The sequence below is a fragment of the Esox lucius genome, chromosome 1, assembly GCF_011004845.1.
Source record: "Esox lucius isolate fEsoLuc1 chromosome 1, fEsoLuc1.pri, whole genome shotgun sequence".
Taxonomy (NCBI): Eukaryota; Metazoa; Chordata; class Actinopteri; order Esociformes; family Esocidae; genus Esox; species Esox lucius.
The window spans coordinates 43,099,707-43,122,016 of NC_047569.1; the positions used below are offsets into that span (position 1 = coordinate 43,099,707).

Consider the following 22,310-nt stretch of genomic DNA (forward strand, 5'->3'; position numbering starts at 1 on the left):
GGCCTTTTACCTGACTCTACCTTGTATGTGCTGGGCTTTTTACCTGACCCTACCTAGTATGTGCTGGGCCTTTTCCCTGACTCTACCTTGTATGTGCTGGGCTTTTTACCTGACCCTACCTAGTATGTGCTGGGCCTTTTCCCTGACTCTACCTTGTATGTGCTGGGCTTTTTCCCTGACTCTACTTGGTATGTCCCATTCCATTACTGTGTTTATAAATGGTATGTACCAGCCCTAAACCATTATTTGACCTGGTATGTACTGGTACTTCATTTGATATGTACTAGGTCATTTATAATTCTTCCCTCCACTTTTCCTTTTCTTATGACGTCCTATGGAGTGCTGAGTTGGCTTTGAAATTAGTGAGTAGAGTTTGTTTAGCCCGCAGGTGAAGTGCTACAACCTTTTAACGCTGTAGAACTACAAGAAGATAATTCCATACAACTACTAAAGAATGATTAATGTCCTGCTGTTAACAAACACAGCAGACCTAAACAAGTCAAAGGTACTAAAAAAATAAGTTTACTAAATCCATGCAGTCCTATTGTCTTGCCTATTTACTATTTTTGTCTGAGAAGCAGATGCATTTGGGACACAGTTAATATGGGGGAAAGTCGAGTAAATATAAGATATCATGTCAATGGATCAATGGGCCACAATCATTAAGCCAGTGCTGAACAAGAACAAACTGTTGGAGCAAGCAAATACATTGGACCTGCCTACCCTGGAGAAACCCATATATTTACACATGGACAACAGAAACCCATATATTTACACATGGACAACAGAAATCCATATATTTACACATGGACAACAGAAACCCATATATTTACACATGGACAACAGCAAACAGTGAGAGAGATGGGGAGGATGAGGGAGAAGGGGGGGAGGATGAGGGAGAAGGGGGAGAGGATGAGGGAGAAGGGGGAGAGGATGAGGGAGAAGGGGGAAAGTGATGAGGAGGGTGTTTGAGAAATCAGTAAGAGGCATATGAGTGAGGGAGGGAAACATGAGAGAAAGAGGCATGAGAAAGGGAGAGGTGATATTTTAAAGGTAGTAGGAGTGTCTTTAACATTAAGGTAGGTAGCAGCTAGCAGTGAGTGGGTCATGTGTTACTGTGGCGAAACAGCATGGCGGTAATGAAACGCCTCACCAAGTTAATCATGACATCAGCAGGAGGACAGAGAAACTTCTACGTCCCATGTAGGAAGAAGGTGACTATGTGAGGCACAGATAGAGAAGCTCCACACTCCCTGACCTCCTGCCTCCCATCAGTTCTTTAATTTCAGTTATTAATTGTTTATTTTGGATTTTATTTGGATTTTCCTCACCCAACAGATTAGAATCCAATGAGTCAAGGCCACGTTACGTTAGGCCTGGCAAAATTACTTTGAAGAAATGTGAAAGGTGTGGAATTCCAATGTAAATTAGAAACACCTGGGAACTTCAACCCAATGAAATATCTTGCCTGGGTGGAGCTCAGATGTGCTCACACATCATGAACAGTTTTCCTAACGATCAATCTGCCTTTTGAAATTATGAACTTAGATTAGCAAAAAACAACATCAATCAATCAATCAAAATGAATTTATAAAGCGCTTTTTACAACAGCAGTTGTCACAAAGAGCTTTACAGAGACACCCGGCCTTAAACCCCAAGGAGCAAACAACAGTAGTGTTGAATTTCAGTGGCTAGGAAAAACTCCCTAAGAAGGTCGAATTTTAGGAAGAAACCTAGAGAGGACCCAGGCTCAGAGGGGTGACCAGTCCTCTTCTGGCTGTGCCGGGTGAGATATTAAGAGTCCAATTGGAATAATAAATACATTTCTCTGGGCTAAATCCAGAGTATATTTGATTTTAGACTAGGTCAGAAGTATGACCAGGTGGACAAGGACAGGAACAGCAACGGTCCCCCCAAACCAGGTAATCCGCAGGTGTGGACCAGGACCTCATCTTCTAAAATTTAAAATTGGAGGAAACTGAGAAAAGTTAGTAGTACATACCACTGGAACACAGGAAGGACAGTTGCTGATAATGGGACTCCGTACGCCTATGTAAATATTCCATTGAAAATCAGCCGTTTCCAGCTACAATAATCATTTACAACATTGGCAATGTCTACACTGTATTTCTGATCAATTTGCTGTAATTGCTGTAATGGACAAAAAGCAGCTTTTCATTAAAAGTTTCTATGTAGGGATGGGAAAATAGACAATGTTAGTGGCCTACTAATTGCAATGGAAAATACTCACGGTTATGAAATTGTGGGAAAAAATCAGATCAGCCGCTTTGAGCTAGAAACCAGAATTGTTATTAATTGGGATGAAATCATAAATCTGGATCATTTTGGTCAGTCCATAATAGCTAAAACAGTGAAACGGAGCAGTATCCAACTAGGCGGTCCATAATAGCTGAAACAGTGAAACAGAGCAGTATCCAACTAGGCGGTCCGTAATAGCTGAAACAGAGTGGTACATAGCTACGCTTTCCATAACTGCTGAAACAGAGCAGTACCTATTCAGGAAGTTATTATACCAGGGTGGTGTAGCCAGGGTTAAGATGGCTATACAACCCTGTTTCCGAAGTAGTTTGCAGGCTGTAAAATGTGAAGAAAAACAATGCAATTATGTGCAAATCATTTAAATCCTATATTCAATAGAAAATAGTACAAACAAAACATATAAAATGTGGAAACTGAGAAATTATATTTTTTCTTGAAAAATATATGCCCACTTTGAATTTTATGCCAGCAACATGTTTCTAAAAAGCTTGGACAGGGAAAACAAAAGCCTGGAAAAGTTGTGTAATGATAAAAATAATGACTACCTCTCACAAATAATTTGGTTAATTGGCAACAGGTCAGTAACATAACTGGGTATAAGATTCTTTTAGAAGTAAAGATGGGGAGGGGTTCAACCCTCGGTGAAAAACTCTGCAAGCATATTGTGCAACAATTAAAGAATAAATGTAAAATTGCAAAGAGTTTGGGGGATCTCATCTACAGTGCATAATGTTATTAAAGGGATAGTTCATCCAAAAATCATATTTCGGTGACAGTTGGCCTTTCAGGCACATAGTAATATTTTAAAACAATCCATTATTCAACTCTGTCTCAGTCAGTAATTAGTGTTATTAGCACCATACAAATTCATAAATGGAAACCATACAGTGGATATAAAAAGTCTACACACCCCTGTTAAAATGCCAGGTTTTTGTGATGTAAAAGAATGAGACAAAGATAAATCACGACACAACTTCTTCCACCTTTAATGTGAGCTATAATGTGAACAATTCAATTGAAAAACAAACTGAAATCTTGGAGGGGGAAAAAATGAGACGTTGGCTACTTTTATATGAGTGTGACAGCCACTAACTGCCAGTTCAACGCAAACGTGCGCATGCACAGACACAACCAGTTACTTTTCTCGGACCTCACTAGCTAGTTTGGTGTTCTGAACATTGTTGTTCTGTACTGATGCTGGTGCGATTTTTAAACTGTGCGGGATTAATTGAATCTTTTCATGTTCTGCTCTTTCATTTTTTTTCTCCCCCTGGGAAGTCTCTGGACATTTTATTTTGCTTTTCCAGTGTTGGAGTTAGCTGTTGTTGTGGTTCTGCGCTAGCATTAGCATACTCCTTGAATTCTGTGCTGTGTTGTCTAACGATGTTTTATCAAATTGCTTGTGTTAAATTTGTTTTTCCTTTCCTCCTCTTGATAATTTAGCAGAGCAGAGCTTGCACTCTACCTTTGTCAAATGTCACATTTCACTCTTTCCGCTCTACCAATCTGAGGTCTATATTCTATACTTACCCCCCATTCACACATGCTGTGGTTGAAAGCAATAACGCTCCATTGCTAGCCATTTAAAAAAGGCTTCCCGCCCCACTCTTTGAAGCGGGATGGCAGTGCTGGCCATGGTGGGACGGCAGACCGCAAAAAATAGAGCAGTGTTCTATTTTTGTCCTCTCAGAAAGACACAGCGGAAAACCAATAAGAATGCTTGTAGGAGGTACTACAATACTGAATACTCCATAATTTCACCAACACGTCAGACGAACAGCTTTTTTTGCTAGTACAAGAACTGGAGGAAAACGTCAGACTCAAGTTCTATCTAGACAATTGAAATAATAGCGTGGGCAAGGATGGCGCAGAGTCTCGGACCTATAGTTACCCTCTATCAGTTAATACGTAATATGTATTTGGTAGTGCGAGCTATTGCTATCGACCAAAACGAGGTAGTAGCTACCGGCTACAGTAGATGTCATTTTTAAAACAACTGACATGCACTCATTTTTGTAATGAACCGTTTCTGCTGGGCTGTCACGGTTCTCTTGAATATCTAGTTTTACTGAGGTTCATTTTAATGAACAGAGATCACTACTATTTTGTTTATGTTGGGCCCGCCTTTTCCCTTGAATGCAATAGGTTACTTTTCCCAGTTTAAAGTAAGTAACAGATTGGTCAAAACAGCAAAGGCGGGACAATGTCAGCTGCCTCCCGTTGTCCCTAGCTGAACGGCAAGCGATTTCACCGCTTTTATGTGAATGAAGGGTTATGCGTCCAGTGGCAACACAACCATCAAGTTTAACTTAATGTTTCCATGACATGGCCTCTGTGGGTGGTATTGGCATATTTCTATGAGTATGAGAACAAGTACACGAGCCCAGGATCGGTGCATTCCTAGCAATAATATACCTAAGTGGAAACTAGCAGCAATTTTAAAAAGCTTGGCGAAGCAACCTATCTGCACATGGCTTGTTGAGGTTAAAGTTCACGCTCCCCTCGAAGACATCACTTCCGATGACCAGAAGCTGTGTATGGTGGCTATAGGAATTAGTTCACTGGTGCCTATTTGAATTCAGCCAATCCTGCCAGCTGTTTCATCATTGTACAGTTTAAAAAATCGATGCTACTGCAACAGAATGTTGTTTGAAATGTTTTGGAGTAGTTTTCAGCTTGCAATCCAGCTTTGCGATGATGGTACGAATCATTGATGAATTTGGACAATGCTAATAACACTAATTACAGACTAGGACTGAGCTGAATAATGGAGTGTTTGAAAAACAATTCTGTTCTGGAACATCTGTTGGTAAGTGACATTTCAGAAAAATATGATTGTTGGATTAACTATCCCTTTAAAAGATTCAGAGAATGCAGAGAAATCTCTGTAAGCAAGGGACAAAAACAAAAGCCAATAATGGATGGTTGTGATCTTCAGAGCGGCACTGCATTAAAAACCGATATGTTTCCGTTATGGAAATCACAGCATGGACACTTTGTATTAGTGGGAATGAGACATAAATTTTTCCTAGGATCGTCATGCCTTCTCCCTCCCTACCTTTTCCCCTGTCAACATCTTTCTCTCCCTCCTGGTATTCAATTATGGCTGCGGTTGTTTTATGATGTAGTCTTGTTGTCTGATGACAGATTCATTATCTCATCATTCTAGATGAGACAGCCTGGTGGACTGGCACTACTGCTTGTTTTGTTGTTGTTCCATAAACCTACAGAAGCAGCCTGGTTGCGTTGCCTGGTATCCTGTTCAGTTGGTGCTTGGGTATCCTGTTCAAGTAGCCTGCCTCTGCTCATTGTTCCATCAACTTGCACAGTCAGATTTGTTGCCTGCTGCTAACGGTGTCTTTTTTCCTCCACAAAATAATACAGACTAATACATGCAGAGATTCAGACACTTAAATCATCTCCAGACCCAAAGCCTTCCTCTGTCCCATTGTCCTGGCCCAGGGGTTTCCTCTGTCCCATTGCCCTGGCCCTAAAACTTAACTAAAATTATACAAATACCCAATTTTTACCTAAACTCATTAATTAATATGGTTGTAAGTATTGATATGTTTTTGCCAGGTAATGAATTTGGTCATCCGGAGTGGCTGGACTTTCCCAGGAAGGGGAATAATGAGAGCTATCACTACGCCAGACGGCAGTATAACCTGGTGGATACTGAACACCTCCGCTACCAACAGCTCTATAAGTTTGACCGGGACATGAACTGCATAGAGGACAAGTACGGCTGGCTGGCTGCACCACCGGTAAGACCAAACACAGGTAGACACAAACAAACAATACTCCAACCCTCAGCATAAACACCCCCACACACACTAGTCTCCTGGACCCAGCTCTCCTGTAGCAATGCCAGTCTCAGCCCAAGCTCTCAGTCTGGTAGACCGGCTCTTTAGCAGCTGTAGAGAGACCGGCTCTTTAGCAGCTGTAGAGAGACCGGCTCTTTAGCAGCTGTAGAGAGACCGGCTCTTTAGCAGCTGTAGAGAGACCGGCTCTTTAGCAGCTGTAGAGAGACCGGCTCTTTAGCAGCTGTAGAAAGACCAGCTGTAAAGAGACCAGCTCTGTAACATCTGCTGTAGAGAGACCAGCTCTGTAACATCTGCTATAGAGAGCCCAGCTCTGTAACATCTGCTGTAGAGAGTCCAGCTCTGTAACATCTGCTGTAGAGAGCCCAGCTCTGTAACATCTGCTGTAGAGAGCCCAGCTCTGTAACATCTGCTGTAGAGAGACCAGCTCTGCAACAGCAGCAGCAGCATAGAGACCAGCTCTGAAACAGCAGCAGAGAGACCAGCTCTGTAATAACAGCAGCAGCAGAAGAGAGACCAGCTCTGTAATAACAGCAGCAGCAGAAGAGAGACCAGCTCTGTAATAACAGCAGCAGCAGAAGAGAGACCAGCTCTGTAATAACAGCAGCAGCAGAGAGACCAGCTCTGTAATAACAACAGCAGCAGCAGCAGAGAGACCAGCTCTGTAATAACAACAGCAGCAGCAGCAGCAGAGAGACCAGCTCTGTAATAACAACAGCAGCAGCAGAGAGACCAGCTCTGTAATAACAACAGCAGCAGCAGAGAGACCAGCTCTTTAGCAGGAATATAGAGGTGTGCATTTATATAGATAAATGGGTGTTTGCTCAACCATAGTAAGGTGAAGCAGCTGTGAAAAGGGTTGCAGATGGTCTGATAGTAACAGTGAACCATTGTTGTAGGAGGTAGTATTGAATCAATTACAGAGATCCAGTCAATCCTAATCCTTATGCTGTTAGCGTTCATCAGTGACTAGTTTTAGTTTGATTACGTTTCTGTCGCAGACTTCTTCAATTTCAGTCTGGGATTACTTCCATTTCAGTCATTTACAGTAGGTCAGCATTTTTCTAACCGGGTTCCATGGAAGGACACTAGGCATATCCCTTATGAGAACATTCCATTGATTAAATCTTCATAGAACTGGGGTTACACAAATAAAAACCAATGTCTGTAATTTAGTGGTTGGCACATTTGTTATTGTTGGTTATGACCCCTTAATAGTAATTGAAACATGCTCATGTGTTCTGTATCGTTGTATGCTCTGGAGCACACGTTAAAACTGTGTAGAACTTGTTAAACCTGGGTAGGAAAAGTTAAAAGAGGCTGTGGAAATATTGCCATTGCAATGCAGTGCATATCTTTTCTACACTGATGATTTGTAAACCTTCCTAAAATCATTCTGATACATTTCAGTTTGTATATATATATACATTTGGTTGACCTATTGTTACACATTTTGTTATTTAGTTGTGTTTATTATCATTATGGACCAAATACATAGATTTTTTTTATCATAAAATCTTTGCAGCCCCAATGAGATTTAAAATATGTTACTTGATTGATCATGTTATGGCTACATTAATGCAATCATTTGGGATAATGAGAATCCTAGAGAAATAAAAAGAAACTGCATGCAGTCAATGCTAAAAGAAAATCATCACTTTACTCCTTGGTAACCCTACCATGTGACTATATCTCCATGTGATGATAGATATAATATTTCTCTGAGCCTGTTTGCAGGCATTTGTGAGCACCAAGCATGAGGAGGACAAGGTGATAGTGTTTGAGCGGGCCAATGTTGTGTTCCTGTTCAACTTCCACCCAACTAGGAGCCAGAAGGACTACAGGGTAGCTGTGGGTTCACCTGGAAAGTATCCTTCATACTATAACCAGTCTTCCCTTTATGTACTTGTTGAATGAAGCATAAAGTGCTGAAAATATGGTATGCCTTCATGCAGGTTCGTGCTCTGACATTTTACATTTTTGTCATTCAGCCAGATGCTCTTTATACAGAGTGACTTACAGTAAGTTCATACATTTTAAAAGAGCTTGTTGAAACAACCACACTGTTCTGTAGTGAGTGAATTCTTATTAAATAGTGATCAGCAGTGGTCCACTGGGACAATAGATCCACTGTCACCTCAGTTACTTTTCAAATGTTGCTTGTTATTTGTATGTTCTTCTTTTGATCACTGACTTTTGCTGATTAATTAATTAATTAATTAGTAGGCACTGTCTTCTAAACTGTGTAGTTGTTTCATATAGATTTCTTAGAATGTATGCAGTTACTGTAAGTCGCTCTGGATAAGACTGCAAATGTAATAAAATGTAAATTTACAATGATGTACTTGTAATGGTTTAGAGCAGATCAGTTTTGAGATTTGACCTGTCCAGGGGTTCTCTGCCTTGCTGTCTATGTTGCTCCATACTGAAAGGCATTGCTACTGTTCACAACCCCTCTTATGGTAACTAGTAGTGGTTACAACCATGTGCAACACAATAGATTGTAATCATGTAATCTACAGTGTTTTATTGTACTTAGACAATGCAGTGGTCTTTTGTGGCTCAGGTGTTAGAGCACAACACTACCAAGGTAATGGGTTTGAATCCCATTGAAGTCACAGAAAAATTGCCTCAAGGTGTTGATTCTTTACTTCAGTCTAAACATATTAAACAAAACTACTGGGTTCCCGTGGCTCCTTAAGTCTTAAAAGGTCTTGACTGTACATTTGCTTTAGGAATTACATTTGCAGATGGTGTGTTTAAGGCTGAAGGAAAAACTGTTACCCACAGTGGCACAGTACGTACAATGTCTAATTAGCCTGTATTTGTTTGATTAACTTAGTCTTAAATAATTTGAAACTCTACCATAAATATAAGTTTTACGTTATGTTAGCTAGCTACAGACTGGCCCACTGACGCCGGACCAGGTTGCTGTTGTAAAGCCCCCCCCCACCCGAATGAGGTTTCTTTTGCGGCGGTATACATGCTTTGTACAACGTTCTGGCGATCCTGCCATAAATTAACAACACAGCTGCCATCGCGTTGCAATTGTCCCACTGAAACACATCATAAAAGTCAAAATACAAACAATAATCAATGACGGAGGCAGAGCAAGGGCCCTCTCGTCACCAAACACGGGCCCTCCACCCACCACGGGCCCTGGAGCATTCGCACCCCCTGCCCTCGGTTTACGTAGGAGCATTCAGCGATGCCATCAGCCTTCAAACCTTTAGGAATGCCCCCATTGAAATAAATGACTGCTGCTACACTCCTCGCGTTGTGTCAAGTCCAGTGGCAGCATCCAAGCTTAAAAAAACACTGTGGTTCAATTCTTGATGGCCGACGTGCGCGTTCACGTTGTGAATTGAAATAAGAAAGATAGATTTTTGAGGCCGGATTGGGTGTATTGACTCATATAAAAATCATACAAATAATGGTAACTGATATTGGCCTATTATGTAGGAAGACAACCTTGCCATGATAAAACTTGGCTGTGTTTTTGTATGTCCCTATTCACCTCTAATAAAGACATTACCATGAAGGAGCAACTTAACTGTGAAATACTTTAAAGAATATAATTGACTTACCCAATATTAAAACTAGAAATGGAATCAGGCAAGCTTAGTTCAGCCGGCCCATGACTAGAAGGGATAAATGTTGTTGTCCCTGGCTGGTTTCAATCCGTAGTATTCTATGTGGCAGATTGTATCTTTAACCTTTACGCTATTTAAACAGGGGGAAAGCAACTTTTACCTCAGCCATTACATTTTTGCTGAAATAATGTGGACAACCAAATGTTTATTAACGAAACTAAAGTGTACTCTTGTACAAAGATTACTGTAGATGGCTAGCTAATAGCTATATAGTACCTATAATGAAAACAATGACTCCAATCACTCCAGGGGGGGTTCGTTTCTTTAGAAAACAATAAAAATGTAAAAGGGTCACATAATACAATTACTCTTTTAAATATATGAGATTCGTGGTATTACAAAGTGGATATACAGCTCTGGAAAAATAAATTGCCACTGAACCCTATTTTTTCCTTTCCAAAAATGTCAGAAGCAAGGTTTTGAGTGAGGAACAGAAGGGTTCAAATTAAGAGACCATTGCAAATTGAACGCTTTTGTTCCTCACTCAAAGCTCGCCCAGTCACTCTGAAAGAGACATTCTCTCTTCTTGTCCGGCTCTGCTTATGCAATATCCTATTCAATAACAATATCTCTTTTCTACCATAGAAATTGTTTAAATGAACCAGTGACAGGGTCATGGGCAGCCAAGGCTCATTGATTCACTTGTGGAGCAAAGGCTGGCCCGTGTGGTCTGATCCAACAGACGAGCTACTGTAGCTCAAATAGCTGAATAAATTAATTCTGGTACTGAGAGAAAGGTGTCAGAACACACAGTGCATCAAATATTTTTGCGTATGGGGCTGCGTAGCCACAGACCAGTCAGGGTGCGTGAGCATCAGAACTGGACCATGGAGCAATGGAAGAAGGTGGCCTGGTCTGATGAATCATGTTTTCTTTTACATCACGTGGATGGCTGGGTGTGTGTGCTTCGCTTACCTGGAGAACACATGGCACCAGGATGCACTATGGGAAGGAGGCAAGCCGGCGGAGGCAGTGTGATGCTTTCGGCAATGTTCTGCTGGGAAATCTTTAGTCCTCCCATTCATGTGGATGTTACTTTGACACATACCACCTACCTAAGCATTGTTGCCAACCATGTGTGCCCTTTTAATGGCAATGGTATTTCCTGATAGCATTGGCTTCTTTCAGCAGGATAATATGCCCTGCCACCAAGCAAATATGGTTCAGGAATGGTTTGCGGAACACAACAACTGCCTCCAAATTCCCCAGATCTGTGGAATGTGTTAGACAAATAGGTCCGATCCATGGAGGCCCCACCTCGCAACTTACAGGACTTAAAGGATCTGCTGCTAACATCTTGGTGCCAGATACCACAGCACACCTTCATAGGTCTAGTGGAGTCCATGCCTCGAAAGGTCAGGGCTGTTTTGGTGGCAAAAGGAGGACCTACACAATATTAGGCAGGTGTTATAATGTTATTAATAATGTTATTGCTGATCTCTGCGTGTGAGTGCGTGCGCGTACGTGTGCATGCATGCGTGTGTGAGTGCGTGTGCATGCGTTCGTACAGCTCCGGAAATAATTAAGAGAGAACTGCACTTTTTCTTTCCTTTCCAAAAAAGTCGAAATAAAGGGAGGTTTTGAGTGAGGAACAGAAGCATTAAATTTGCAGTGGTCTTTTAATTGAAACCCTTCTGTTCCTCACTCAAAACCGTCACGTATCATTCAGACTGGCCCCAGTCGCCTGTCGCGTATCATTCAGACTGGCCCCAGTCCCCTGTCGCGTATCATTCAGACTGATCCCAGTCCCCTGTCGCGTATCATTCAGACTGATCCCAGTCCCCTGTCGCGTATCATTCAGACTGATCCCAGTCCCCTGTCGCGTATCATTCAGACTGGCCCCAGTCCCCTGTCGCGTATCATTCAGACTGATCCCAGTCCCCTGTCGCGTATCATTCAGACTGATCCCAGTCGCCTGTCGTGTATCATTCAGACTGGCCCCAGTCCCCTGTCGCGTATCATTCAGACTGATCCCAGTCCCCTGTCGCGTATCATTCAGACTGATCCCAGTCCCCTGTCGCGTATCATTCAGACTGATCCCAGTCCCCTGTCGCGTATCATTCAGACTGGCCCCAGTCCCCTGTCGCGTATCATTCAGACTGGCCCCAGTCCCCTGTCGCGTATCATTCAGACTGGCCCCAGTCCCCTGTCGCGTATCATTCAGACTGATCCCAGTCCCCTGTCGCGTATCATTCAGACTGATCCCAGTCCTGCACCACATAAACCGATGGAACATGAACAGTTTGGACTGAGACAGGATGAACTGACTCCAGTCTCCAGGCACAAAACATGCAGTGGGTACAGGAGTCATGGGATCCAGAGACACAATGGCCCTGTCCAAATATTAACAACCAGACAGCTCCAGACCAAAGGGAATCCAGCCACACAACCACCCTGAGAGAGCTCACAGTGTTATGAACGGCATGGGTATGCAACACACTCCATTACAGAATGACTTTGGAGAGGAGATCCCAGTGGAGAGGGGAGCCCACCAGGCAAAGACAGAAAGGATAGTTTGGAAATCCAGTGCCTTGTGTCCAGTGCCCTAGTGCCTTCACACCCCTGGGCAAGATTACACCTAATCAAAGACACTACAGTACTGAAGAGATGAGTCTTCAGGAAACACTTAAAGATTGAGACTGAATCTGCATCTCTCATGGGTCTGCAGATCATTTCGCATTAATGAAGCTCCCTGGGAAAAAGTCCTGCCTCTAGCTGCTTGTTTAGAAATACTAGGTACAGTAAGGAGGTCTGCATCTTGTGACCATAGTGTACGTGGAAGCATGTTAAGCAGAACAAATTCAGAGAGAAGTAGGAGCAAGGAGGTAGAGGGTGCTGTGGTTGCTGAGACTACTGCCCACACCGATTCCTCCAAATCCGCCACCAGGAGGTGCGCTGAAGACAATGCAGCCAACCCACAAGTGATTTGTGTGCATTGGATTTTTTCTCTCTTAACATTTTATTTAAAAGCTCTGCCATCCAAGGCCCTTGTTCAGTGTCCTGGTTCATACCATGGAACATTACGTTAATCAAAATAGCTCTGGATTGAGAATTACGCCAAGGTCAGTTATTTTGGGGATGACTGCAATAGGTTCATTGTGATATCTGAAAGCAAATATCTTTAGTTTTTTGTGACCTTTGTGTCATCTGCATAGCAGTGAAAATTGACATTGTGATTCCAGATTACATTACCAAGAGTCAGCATATCCAGCTCCGGAAGAAATTAAGAGACCACTGCACCTTTTTCTTTCTCAAAAAAGTTGAAAAGGCAAGTTTTGAGTGAGGAACAAAAGTGTTCAATTTTCAGTGGTCTCTTAATTTTAACCATTCTGTTCCTCACTCAAAACCTTAATTTTCTACTTTTTTGGAAAGGAAAAAAAAGATGCAGTGGTATCTTACATTTTTCCGGAGCTGTATATTGAAAACAAAAGTTGTCCCAAAACATAGTCTTGAGGGACACTAAAGCATATCATTGATTTGTCAGAGAACAGACCATCGAAACATAGAAGCTGATATCTTTCTGATAGATAGGATCTAATCCAGTTTTTTTTCTAGACAAATATGGATTTTCAGTCCCTCCGAAAGAATCAATGTGATCATTGGTATCCAAGCCAGCACTAAGGTTAAGAAGTGCAAGTACAGATGCAGAATTTTTGTCTAGCACCATTAAAAGCTAATTTACCACCTTCACAAGTGCAGACTCATCACAGTGATAGAGTCTAAAACCAGACTGGAACATTTTGTAAAAATTGCTGGGGAAAAGGGGTTTGAGAGGAATGGGATACTGGAAGATTGTTGTTTAATTTTTTCCATTGCTTATAAACTGCAACGAGAGGTCATGATGCTACTTTGCTTTGGCTGTTCAGGGTTGAACAAATCCATTTAGGTCCTGAAAGTTTTCCAATGTAAAAAAAAGTTGAATAATAATAGGTGAATGATGACAGAACTAACGCATTAGTACGCTCATACATTGTTTTTATCAGGTCTCCTATTTGCTGTTTGACTAAGCATGTGAACTAATTTAGCCCCCAGTCTATTTCTGCTCTGACAGGCCTCTGAATAAATGAACAAGCCATCAATATATTCTGTGTCCCACATGGACACCCTGTTCCCTATACTTGTCAACTAGGTCACCACCTCTGGCTGGTTACCAGAAGAACAAGAGGAATCAAGCAAATCCACCTGAATAGTCAATATTATTCTCACTATTTCCCTGCTCTTTCCATACATGGGTTCAAGGCAATTACTTTATTTAATATGGATTTGAGTCAGTGTAGCAAAGACAAAGATTTTGTTTTGAAGGTTTTTTGATGAAATATTACTTATGTAATGGAAGACTTGCAGGCAGGATGGTTTAACTGCTTTTCTAATTGTTTTAATGTGGACCAGCCTAATGTCATTTTAACCGGACAATGTGTGTGATCTCTATCAACATAGATATGGGAGGAGGACAGTATGGATATGGGAGGAAACACCTCCTTTCCTTGTTGTTACTTTCCATCTCTTCCCTATCACCTCTTTATCTTGTTACCTCCCATCTCTTCCCTATCACCTCTGTAGAAACGGTTGTTCCCGTGGTGCTACGTAATTAAACTTGAAATAATCAACTATTATACCAGACTCTGAGAGGTTCTTATTTTTATACATTTTCCATCTTCCACACCTCCTTCTCGTTACCACCTTGTCTTGTTACCTCCTAGCTCTTCCTTATCCCTTCCTTCTCATTACCACTTTGTCTTGTTACCTCCTATTGCTTCCCTATCACCTCCTTGTCTTGTGTTAGTTCCTATATCTTCTTTATCCACTCCTTGTCTTGTTACCTCCTAGCTCTTCCCTTGTCTTGTTACCTCCTTGTCTTGTTACCTCCTATGGCTTCCCTATCACCTCCTTTTCTTGTATTACATCCCGTCTTCCATATTTACTTATATTCCCTCCTCCATTGTGTCAGTGTTCTTTAACCTCTGACTCCTGCAGATACACCATCAAACTGGACAGTGATGAGAAGCAATATGGAGGACACGGCCGGCTGGACCATAACACAGAGTTCTTCACAGAGCCGCAACCCTTCAACCAGAGGGAGAACTCTATGCTGGTAGGTTGTATCCAAGTTGTATCTTATCTAATGATTCAACCAGAGGGATATCTCTATGCTGGTAGGTCATGAGGTCCCAAGTGGTATCCTATCTAATGATTTAGTAATTGCATCACAATGCATCCAAGTGATTCACACATTGTTACAAAAGCCGTGAATACAAATGGAATGATGTGTTCACATGATTGCGTTTTGTCACATTTTGTTGTGTTTCAAACTTGGATAGAATTTTGGTTTGTATTTGTAATTCTTTAATTCAGGGTGGAAGAAAAATTCAAAATTACATATAAATGGTACTTAAATATTATTGAAAAATGAAACTGTTCAACCCTATAAGTATTATAGCTTGTTTCAACTAGCTTTTGCCACAACCTGCTGTCAATCCACATTATACACTGATGAGCCAAAACAAAATTATCACCTGCCTAACATGCTGTTGGTCCTCCGAATGCTGCCAAAACAGCCCTGACCCCTCGAGGCATGGACTCTAGTAGACCTCTGAAGGTGTGCTATGGTATCTGGCACCAAGACGTTAGCATCAGATCCTTCAAGTCATGTAAGTTTTGAGGTGGGGCCTCAATGGATCGGACGTGTTTGTCCAGCACATCCCACAGATGCTCGATTGGATTGAGATCTCAGGATTTTGGATGCAACACCTTGAACTCATCAACATGTTCCTCAAACCGTTCCCGAACAATGTGTGCTGTGTGGAAAGGTGCATTATCCTGCTGAAAGAGCTCATTGCCATCAGGGAATACCATTAAAATGAAGGGGTGTACCTAATCTTCAACAATGTTTAGGTAGGTGGCATGTGTGAAATTGACATCCACATGAATGCCCAGACCCAGTGTTTCCCAGCAGAACCTTTCCTAGAGCAGCACACTCCCTCCGGCTTGTGGTCTTCCCACAGTGCATCCCGGTGCCATTACACTCATGTTCAGACACTCATGTTCCCATTGTAGGCACTTCCGATGGTGGACAGGGGTCGTCATTGGCACACTGACCGGTCTGCAGCTACACAGCCCCTTATACAGCAGGGTGTGATGCACTGTGTGTTGTGACACATTCCTCCTGTAACCATCATAAAATTATTCTGTGACTTAAACCACAGTAGGCCTTCTGTCAGTTAAGACCAGATGGGATAGCCTTTGTTGCCTTTGTGTCTTGATGAGCCTTGGGCGCCCAACACTCTGTCGCCGGTTTGTGGTTGGTCCCTCCTCGGATCACTGTCGGTAGGTACTCACCACTGCTGACCGGGAGCACCCCACAAGCCTTGCCGTTTCAGAGATGCTCTGACCCAGTTGTCTGGCCATAACAATTTGTCCATTGTCAAAGTCACTCAGGTCTTTACTCCTGTCCATTTCTCCTGCATCCAACATGTTGACTACGAAAATTGATTGTTCGCTTACCAGCTAATCTACCCAGACCTTCACATTTGCCCTTGTTAGAAGATGATCAATGTTATTCACTTGTGAGTGGTCGTAAAATCTTGGCTCATCAGTGTGTATATTATCAGCAAGAAAGTTTATTTATATAGCACAATTCATACATAGAAGCAAATCAATGTGATATACAAAGAAAAAGAAAAATATAACTAGAATAAAAACATCAAATAGGCAGTTCAATGTGCTTTACAACAATAATAAAACAAGGGGAACTCTAACCACCTTAATAATAAATAAGAAATTCCATCAAATGAGAAAATAGAAACAAATAATTAAAACAAATCTTTTTTCTAATATTTTATTTTAATGTATAACGCACAAACCACATCAGTTGATGCATATTAATTTGATTTACAATACTACATACTACGTTAAATGTGGATAACGTTAGTAAGTTCAGTAGCTAGTCAGTGAAGTGATCCACATTAAAATACAACATGTTAAATGTGGATAACGTTAGTAAGTTCAGTAGCTAGTCAGTGAAGTGATCCACATTACAATACTACATGTTAAATGTGGATAATGTTAGTAAGTTCAGTAGCTAGTCAGTGAAGTGATCCACATTACAATACTACATGTTAAATGTGGATAATGTTAGTAAGTTCAGTAGCTAGTCAGTGAAGTGATCCACATTACAATACTACATGTTAAATGTGGATAACGTTAGTAAGTTCAGTAGCTAGTCAGTGAAGTGATCCACATTTCTTGCCAGCTAGCAAATCAAGTGCCACCTGCATACAACCATATGTTCTGGGTGATCTGAATGTAGAGGCTCCTACAGCAAAAAACATGCTATAAGATAATAACGTAGCCCACCCTATCTCTTTCCAGGCTCTTATGTTTTTAAGCTGATTGTAAATAGTTAGCTAGCTCCAAAAACAGATAAGCTAGTTAAGTTATTACTGATTTATGATCATCGCTGCCTCCACTAGTCAAACTGTTGAAATTCCTAGTCATATGTTGACATTTTATGGTAGAAAATATAGAATAATTGTGATCATTGCATAATACTGAATAGATGGTCCAGTTATCATGAGAAGGAAACAGGACAGTATATACCAGCTGACATGAGGGGGCAACAGGACTATATATACCAGCGGGCATGAGAGGGAAACAGGACAGTATAACCAGCTGACATGAGGGGGAAACAGGACTATATATACCAGCTGACATGAGGGGGCAACAGGACAGTATATACCAGCTGACATGAGGGGGAAACAGGACAGTATATACCAGCTGACATGAGGGGGCAACAGGACAGTATATACCAGCTGACATGAGGGGGCAACAGGACAGTATATACCAGCTGACATGAGGGGCAACAGGACAGTGTATTGTGATGGAAATTCCATGTATCGACACTCGGAGTAAGGGACACTGAGACAAAATTCTCTTTGTACATTATAACCGTTTTATTAACTATTATGCACATATGAGAGACACATCAACCGCTTACACACACATAATCGTCTGAGGAGTCTCTAACTCAATATAGCTCATTCAACCGTATATATCACATAGAAAAAAGGGGTGTGGTAAGATGCTGCCATCTGTCTCATGTCAATCAAACACATTCCCTTTGTTCTATCACACAAGTCAAATGCTATCTTCCCCCACCTTATCCTTCCTGCCATAATGTTTACTGTAGTGTTTACCCAAAGGGGCCAACTGACCTTACTCCCCCCAAGGACCATATTCCTGAGGAACAAAAGACTGACACCCTTCTTCTAGGCAGGAGGACATGGCCCAAATACCTGTTAATCCTCTGATATTATCCAGACATGTGTGTCACAATCAAAGTAAAGATCTACATACCAGCCAATGGAAAGACAGACATTTTTCAAATGCATTTCTCAAAATTTCCATAACAGTATACCAGCTGACATGACTGGGCAACTGGACAGTATATACCAGCTGACATGACTGGGCAACTGGACAGTGTGTACCAGCTGACATGAGAGGGCAACAGGACAGTATATACCAGCTGACATGAGAGGGCAACAGGACAGTATATACCAGCTGACATGAGAGGGAAACAGAACAGGGTATACCAACTCACATGAGAGAGAAAAGGACAGTATATACCAGCTCACATGAGAGGGCAACAGGACAGTATATACCAGCTGACATGAGAGGGCAACAGGACAGTGTATACCAGCTGACATGAGAGGGCAGAAGGACAGTGTATACCAACTGACATGAGAGGGCAACAGGACAGTGTATACCAACTGACATGAGAGGGAAACAGGACAGTGTATACCAGCTGACATGAGAGGGCAACAGGACAGTGTATACCAGCTGACATGAGAAGGCAACAGGACAGTGTACACCAGCTGACATGAGAGGGCAACAGGACAGTGTATAGCAGCTGACATGAGAGGGCAACAGGACAGTGTATACCAACTGACATGAGAGGGAAACAGGACAGTGTATACCAGCTGACATGAGTGGGCAACAGGACAGTGTATACCAGTTGACATGAGAGGGCAACAGGACAGTGTATACCAGCTGACATGAGAGGGCAACAGGACAGTGTATACCAGCTGATATGAGAGGGCAACAGGACAGTGTATACCAGCTGACATGAGAGGGCAACAGGACAGTATACCAGCTGACATGAGAGGGCAACAGGACAGTGTATACCAGCTGACATGAGAGGGCAACAGGACAGTGTATACCAGCTGACATGAGAGGGCAACAGGACAGTGTATACCAGCTGACATGAGAGGGCAACAGAACAGTGTATACCAGCTGACATGAGAGGGCAACAGGACAGTGTAAACCAGCTGACATGAGAGGGCAACAGGACAGTGTATACCTACTGACATGAGAAGGCAACAGGACAGTGTACACCAGCTGACATGAGAGGGCAACAGGACAGTGTATACCAGCTGACATGAGAGGGCAGAAGGACAGTGTATACCAGCTGACATGAGAGGGCAACAGGACAGTGTATACCAGCTGACATGAGAGGGCAACAGGACAGTGTATACCAGCTGACATGAAAGGGCAACAGGACAGTGTATACCAGCTGACATGAGAGGGAAACAGGACAGTGTATACCAGCTGACATGAGAGGGCAACAGGACAGTGTATACCAGCTGACATGAGAGGGCAACAGGACAGTGTATACCAACTGACATGAGAGGGCAACAGGACAGTGTATACCAACTGACATGAGAGGGCAACAGGACAGTGTATACCAGCTGACATGAGAGGGCAACAGGACAGTATATACCAGCTGACATGAGAGGGCAACAGGACAGTGTATACCAGTGAATATTGTATGTCAGTGTTTTTCAACGCTGCATCTGGGTGGCCCACAGTCTCTTCCTGCTCTGTCACACTTGATTCAAATGATCAGCTCATTATCAAGTCCTTCATGAACTACATCAGGTGTGACAGAGCAGGGAGAGACCTAAAACATGCAGGGCAGGGGGGCATCCAGGAGCGGGTTTGACAAACACACTACTAGGTGGAGTGGTTGCTTCGTGAATTTAGTATGTGGTGTGGTTTTATCGGTTAGTATGTGTGGTTGTGTAGGTTAATATAGTATGTGACATGGTTGATTGAGTGTGAGACACTAGCATCAGTTTGTGTGTGTGGTTGTGTACAGTTTGTCTCTGCAGTGACTTGGAGCATAGGATATATATCTAGAGGAATGACTTTCAGAGCAGATCTTAACATGGTGCATTATTCATCACTCTTCTGCTGTGTGCTTTTTAAGACTTCACACAGCTTTAGTTCAAAAGAGAATATATTTGTCCCAAATGTGCCATTGTTTGAAATGTAGTGCTCTTATTTTTGACCAGAGGAAGCACACTATACTAGAGTAGTGTACTATTAAGCAAATACTGTTCCATTTGAGATTCAGCCAGTGTGTATAAACAGGTGTTCCATTGGTCTCCTAGTGACATGGGAGGGCTGTAGTACAAATCCATGCCTATCTCTGAGATTAAGTTTAAATAGGATGATATCATTCCAGGACCCTTGCCACAGGTCTGTTCCTACTGGACTTTTCCAACTGTGTCCTATCCTGGGACCGGCCCTAGTTTACTGGACACATCCAAATGTGTCCTATCCTGGGACCGGCCCTAGTTTACTGGACACATCCAACTGTGTCCTATCCTGGGACCGGCCCTAGTTTAGTCACGTGTTGAATGTAAAAATGCAAGAATAGAATACAGTCAGATTGTTACAATTCTTTAACCACCCTCCAGGGGGACTCACCACCCTGGTATCTCAATCCTTGCACTCCAGCGCTAGGATGAACCTATCAGTCCCTTCGTGAGAATCTCTGCATCGATATCTTACCCGACTGTCTCCAGGGGGACACTTATGCCATGTCTGTACAAGCATTTAATATTCCCCCTCAATGAATTACAGTTCCCAAGACTGTTTACTGAACCACCCTGGTATCTCAATCCTTGCGCTCCAGCGCTCACAAACTCGTCAGTCTTTTGTGAGAAAATACCCTACATCGATGTCTAAACAGCAGCACAAGAACTTGCATTATCCGTCATCAGCAGACTGTTACATTTACACAGAGGTAAATTATTTAAGGAAAAACATAGAATGAAAACAAAATAAAAACATAGTAGCAATTCAAAGTGCAATGACAGAAATGCAAAGAAATGGGAAATATAAAAAATACATCATAATAATAAAACATTTGATTCGAAAATAGAAATATTCCATGAGGAAACTATAAAAGCTGTAAGGCTAAACAGTGTTGTTAAGTTTAAGTGCTCAGTCATAGGCGCTTGAAAACAGAAGTGTTTTTAATCTGGATTTAAAAATGGATACGTTTGGGGCACATCGTAGATCTTCTGGTACTTTATTCCAGTTGTGTGCAGCATAACTGCTAGATGCAGCTTTCCCATTTTTAGTTTGGGCTCTACTAGCTGACCTGAGTTTATGGATCTAAGAGCCCTGCTTGATTTGTACTCTTCAAACACATCAGAAATGTATTCAGAGCCTAAACCATTCAGTGATTTATAGACTAAAAGCACAATTTTAAAATCTATTCTGCAACTATCTGGAAGCCAGTGCAAAGATGTAGTGGTGTGCTCTGTTCTCTTGGTCCTGGTTAACATTCTAGCAGCAGCATTCTGAATGAGCTGCTGCTGTTTTACAGTCTTTTTCAGGAGTCCAGTTAAGAGGCCATTACAGTATTCAACCCTAACCCTATTTTGGTGACTGCCTTGATGTGAGTGTTAGACTCAGATCTCACGTTTATCAGGACACCAAAATTACTCACTTGGTCCCTGGTTTTTAGGGCCTGACAATCCAACTTTTTATGAATACTAATTCTCTTACCTTTGTTGCCAAACACAATTTCTGTTTTATCTTTGTTAAATTGTAGACAATTTTGGTTCATCCAGGTATTTATGTGCTCTATACAGTGACACAGTGAGTCTATTGAGCTGTTGTCATACTTTCGAGAGCCATATATATTTGAGTATCATCTGCATAGGTATGGTAGTTATTGTTGTTTTGTAGAATTTGGCCCAGAGGTAGCATATAAAGATTTAATAGAAGCGGCCCGAGAACTGATCCCTGTGGAACTCTGCATGTCATAGCCACCCTTTCAGATTCTGAATAAGACCTGAACCAATTCAGGACTGTCCCAGAGAGTCCTACCCAATTTTCCAGCATGTCTAGAAGTGATCTATGATCTACAGTCAAATGCAGCCCTGAGATCTAATAAAACCAGAACTGTTACTTTATCCTAATCAGTATTCAGGCCTATATTATTTAAAACTTTTATCAATGCCATTTCAGTACTGTGGTGAAGTCGAAAGCCTGACTGAAATTTCTCTGAGACCAGTTCGTAATAACCAAGTTATGTTTCGGTGGTCGCAGTGACAGTACAGTGTCATTGTTTGACTGTGTAGTTCTGATAATTGGTCTAATACTTTTCACTAAAGAAACACACAAATTCATTATATTTCACAGTGGACATGAGTTCTGAAGCTATCTGCTTTATTGGGTTTGTAAGCTTGTCAAATAGAGCAGC

The 22,310-nt window shown here is 42.0% G+C and overlaps 1 protein-coding gene across 1 annotated transcript in view; it reads left to right on the top strand.

Moving 5' to 3' along the window:
- The window catches only part of gbe1b (glucan (1,4-alpha-), branching enzyme 1b), a 105,458-nt gene that overhangs the window by 62,587 nt on the left and 20,561 nt on the right, over positions 1–22,310 (top strand). Inside the window, exons 13-15 of the mRNA XM_034291651.1 lie at positions 5,860–6,044; positions 7,839–7,969; positions 14,729–14,846. Coding sequence (XP_034147542.1) covers positions 5,860–6,044; positions 7,839–7,969; positions 14,729–14,846 — 434 coding nt within the window. The remainder of the gene's footprint in view (positions 1–5,859; positions 6,045–7,838; positions 7,970–14,728; positions 14,847–22,310) is intronic.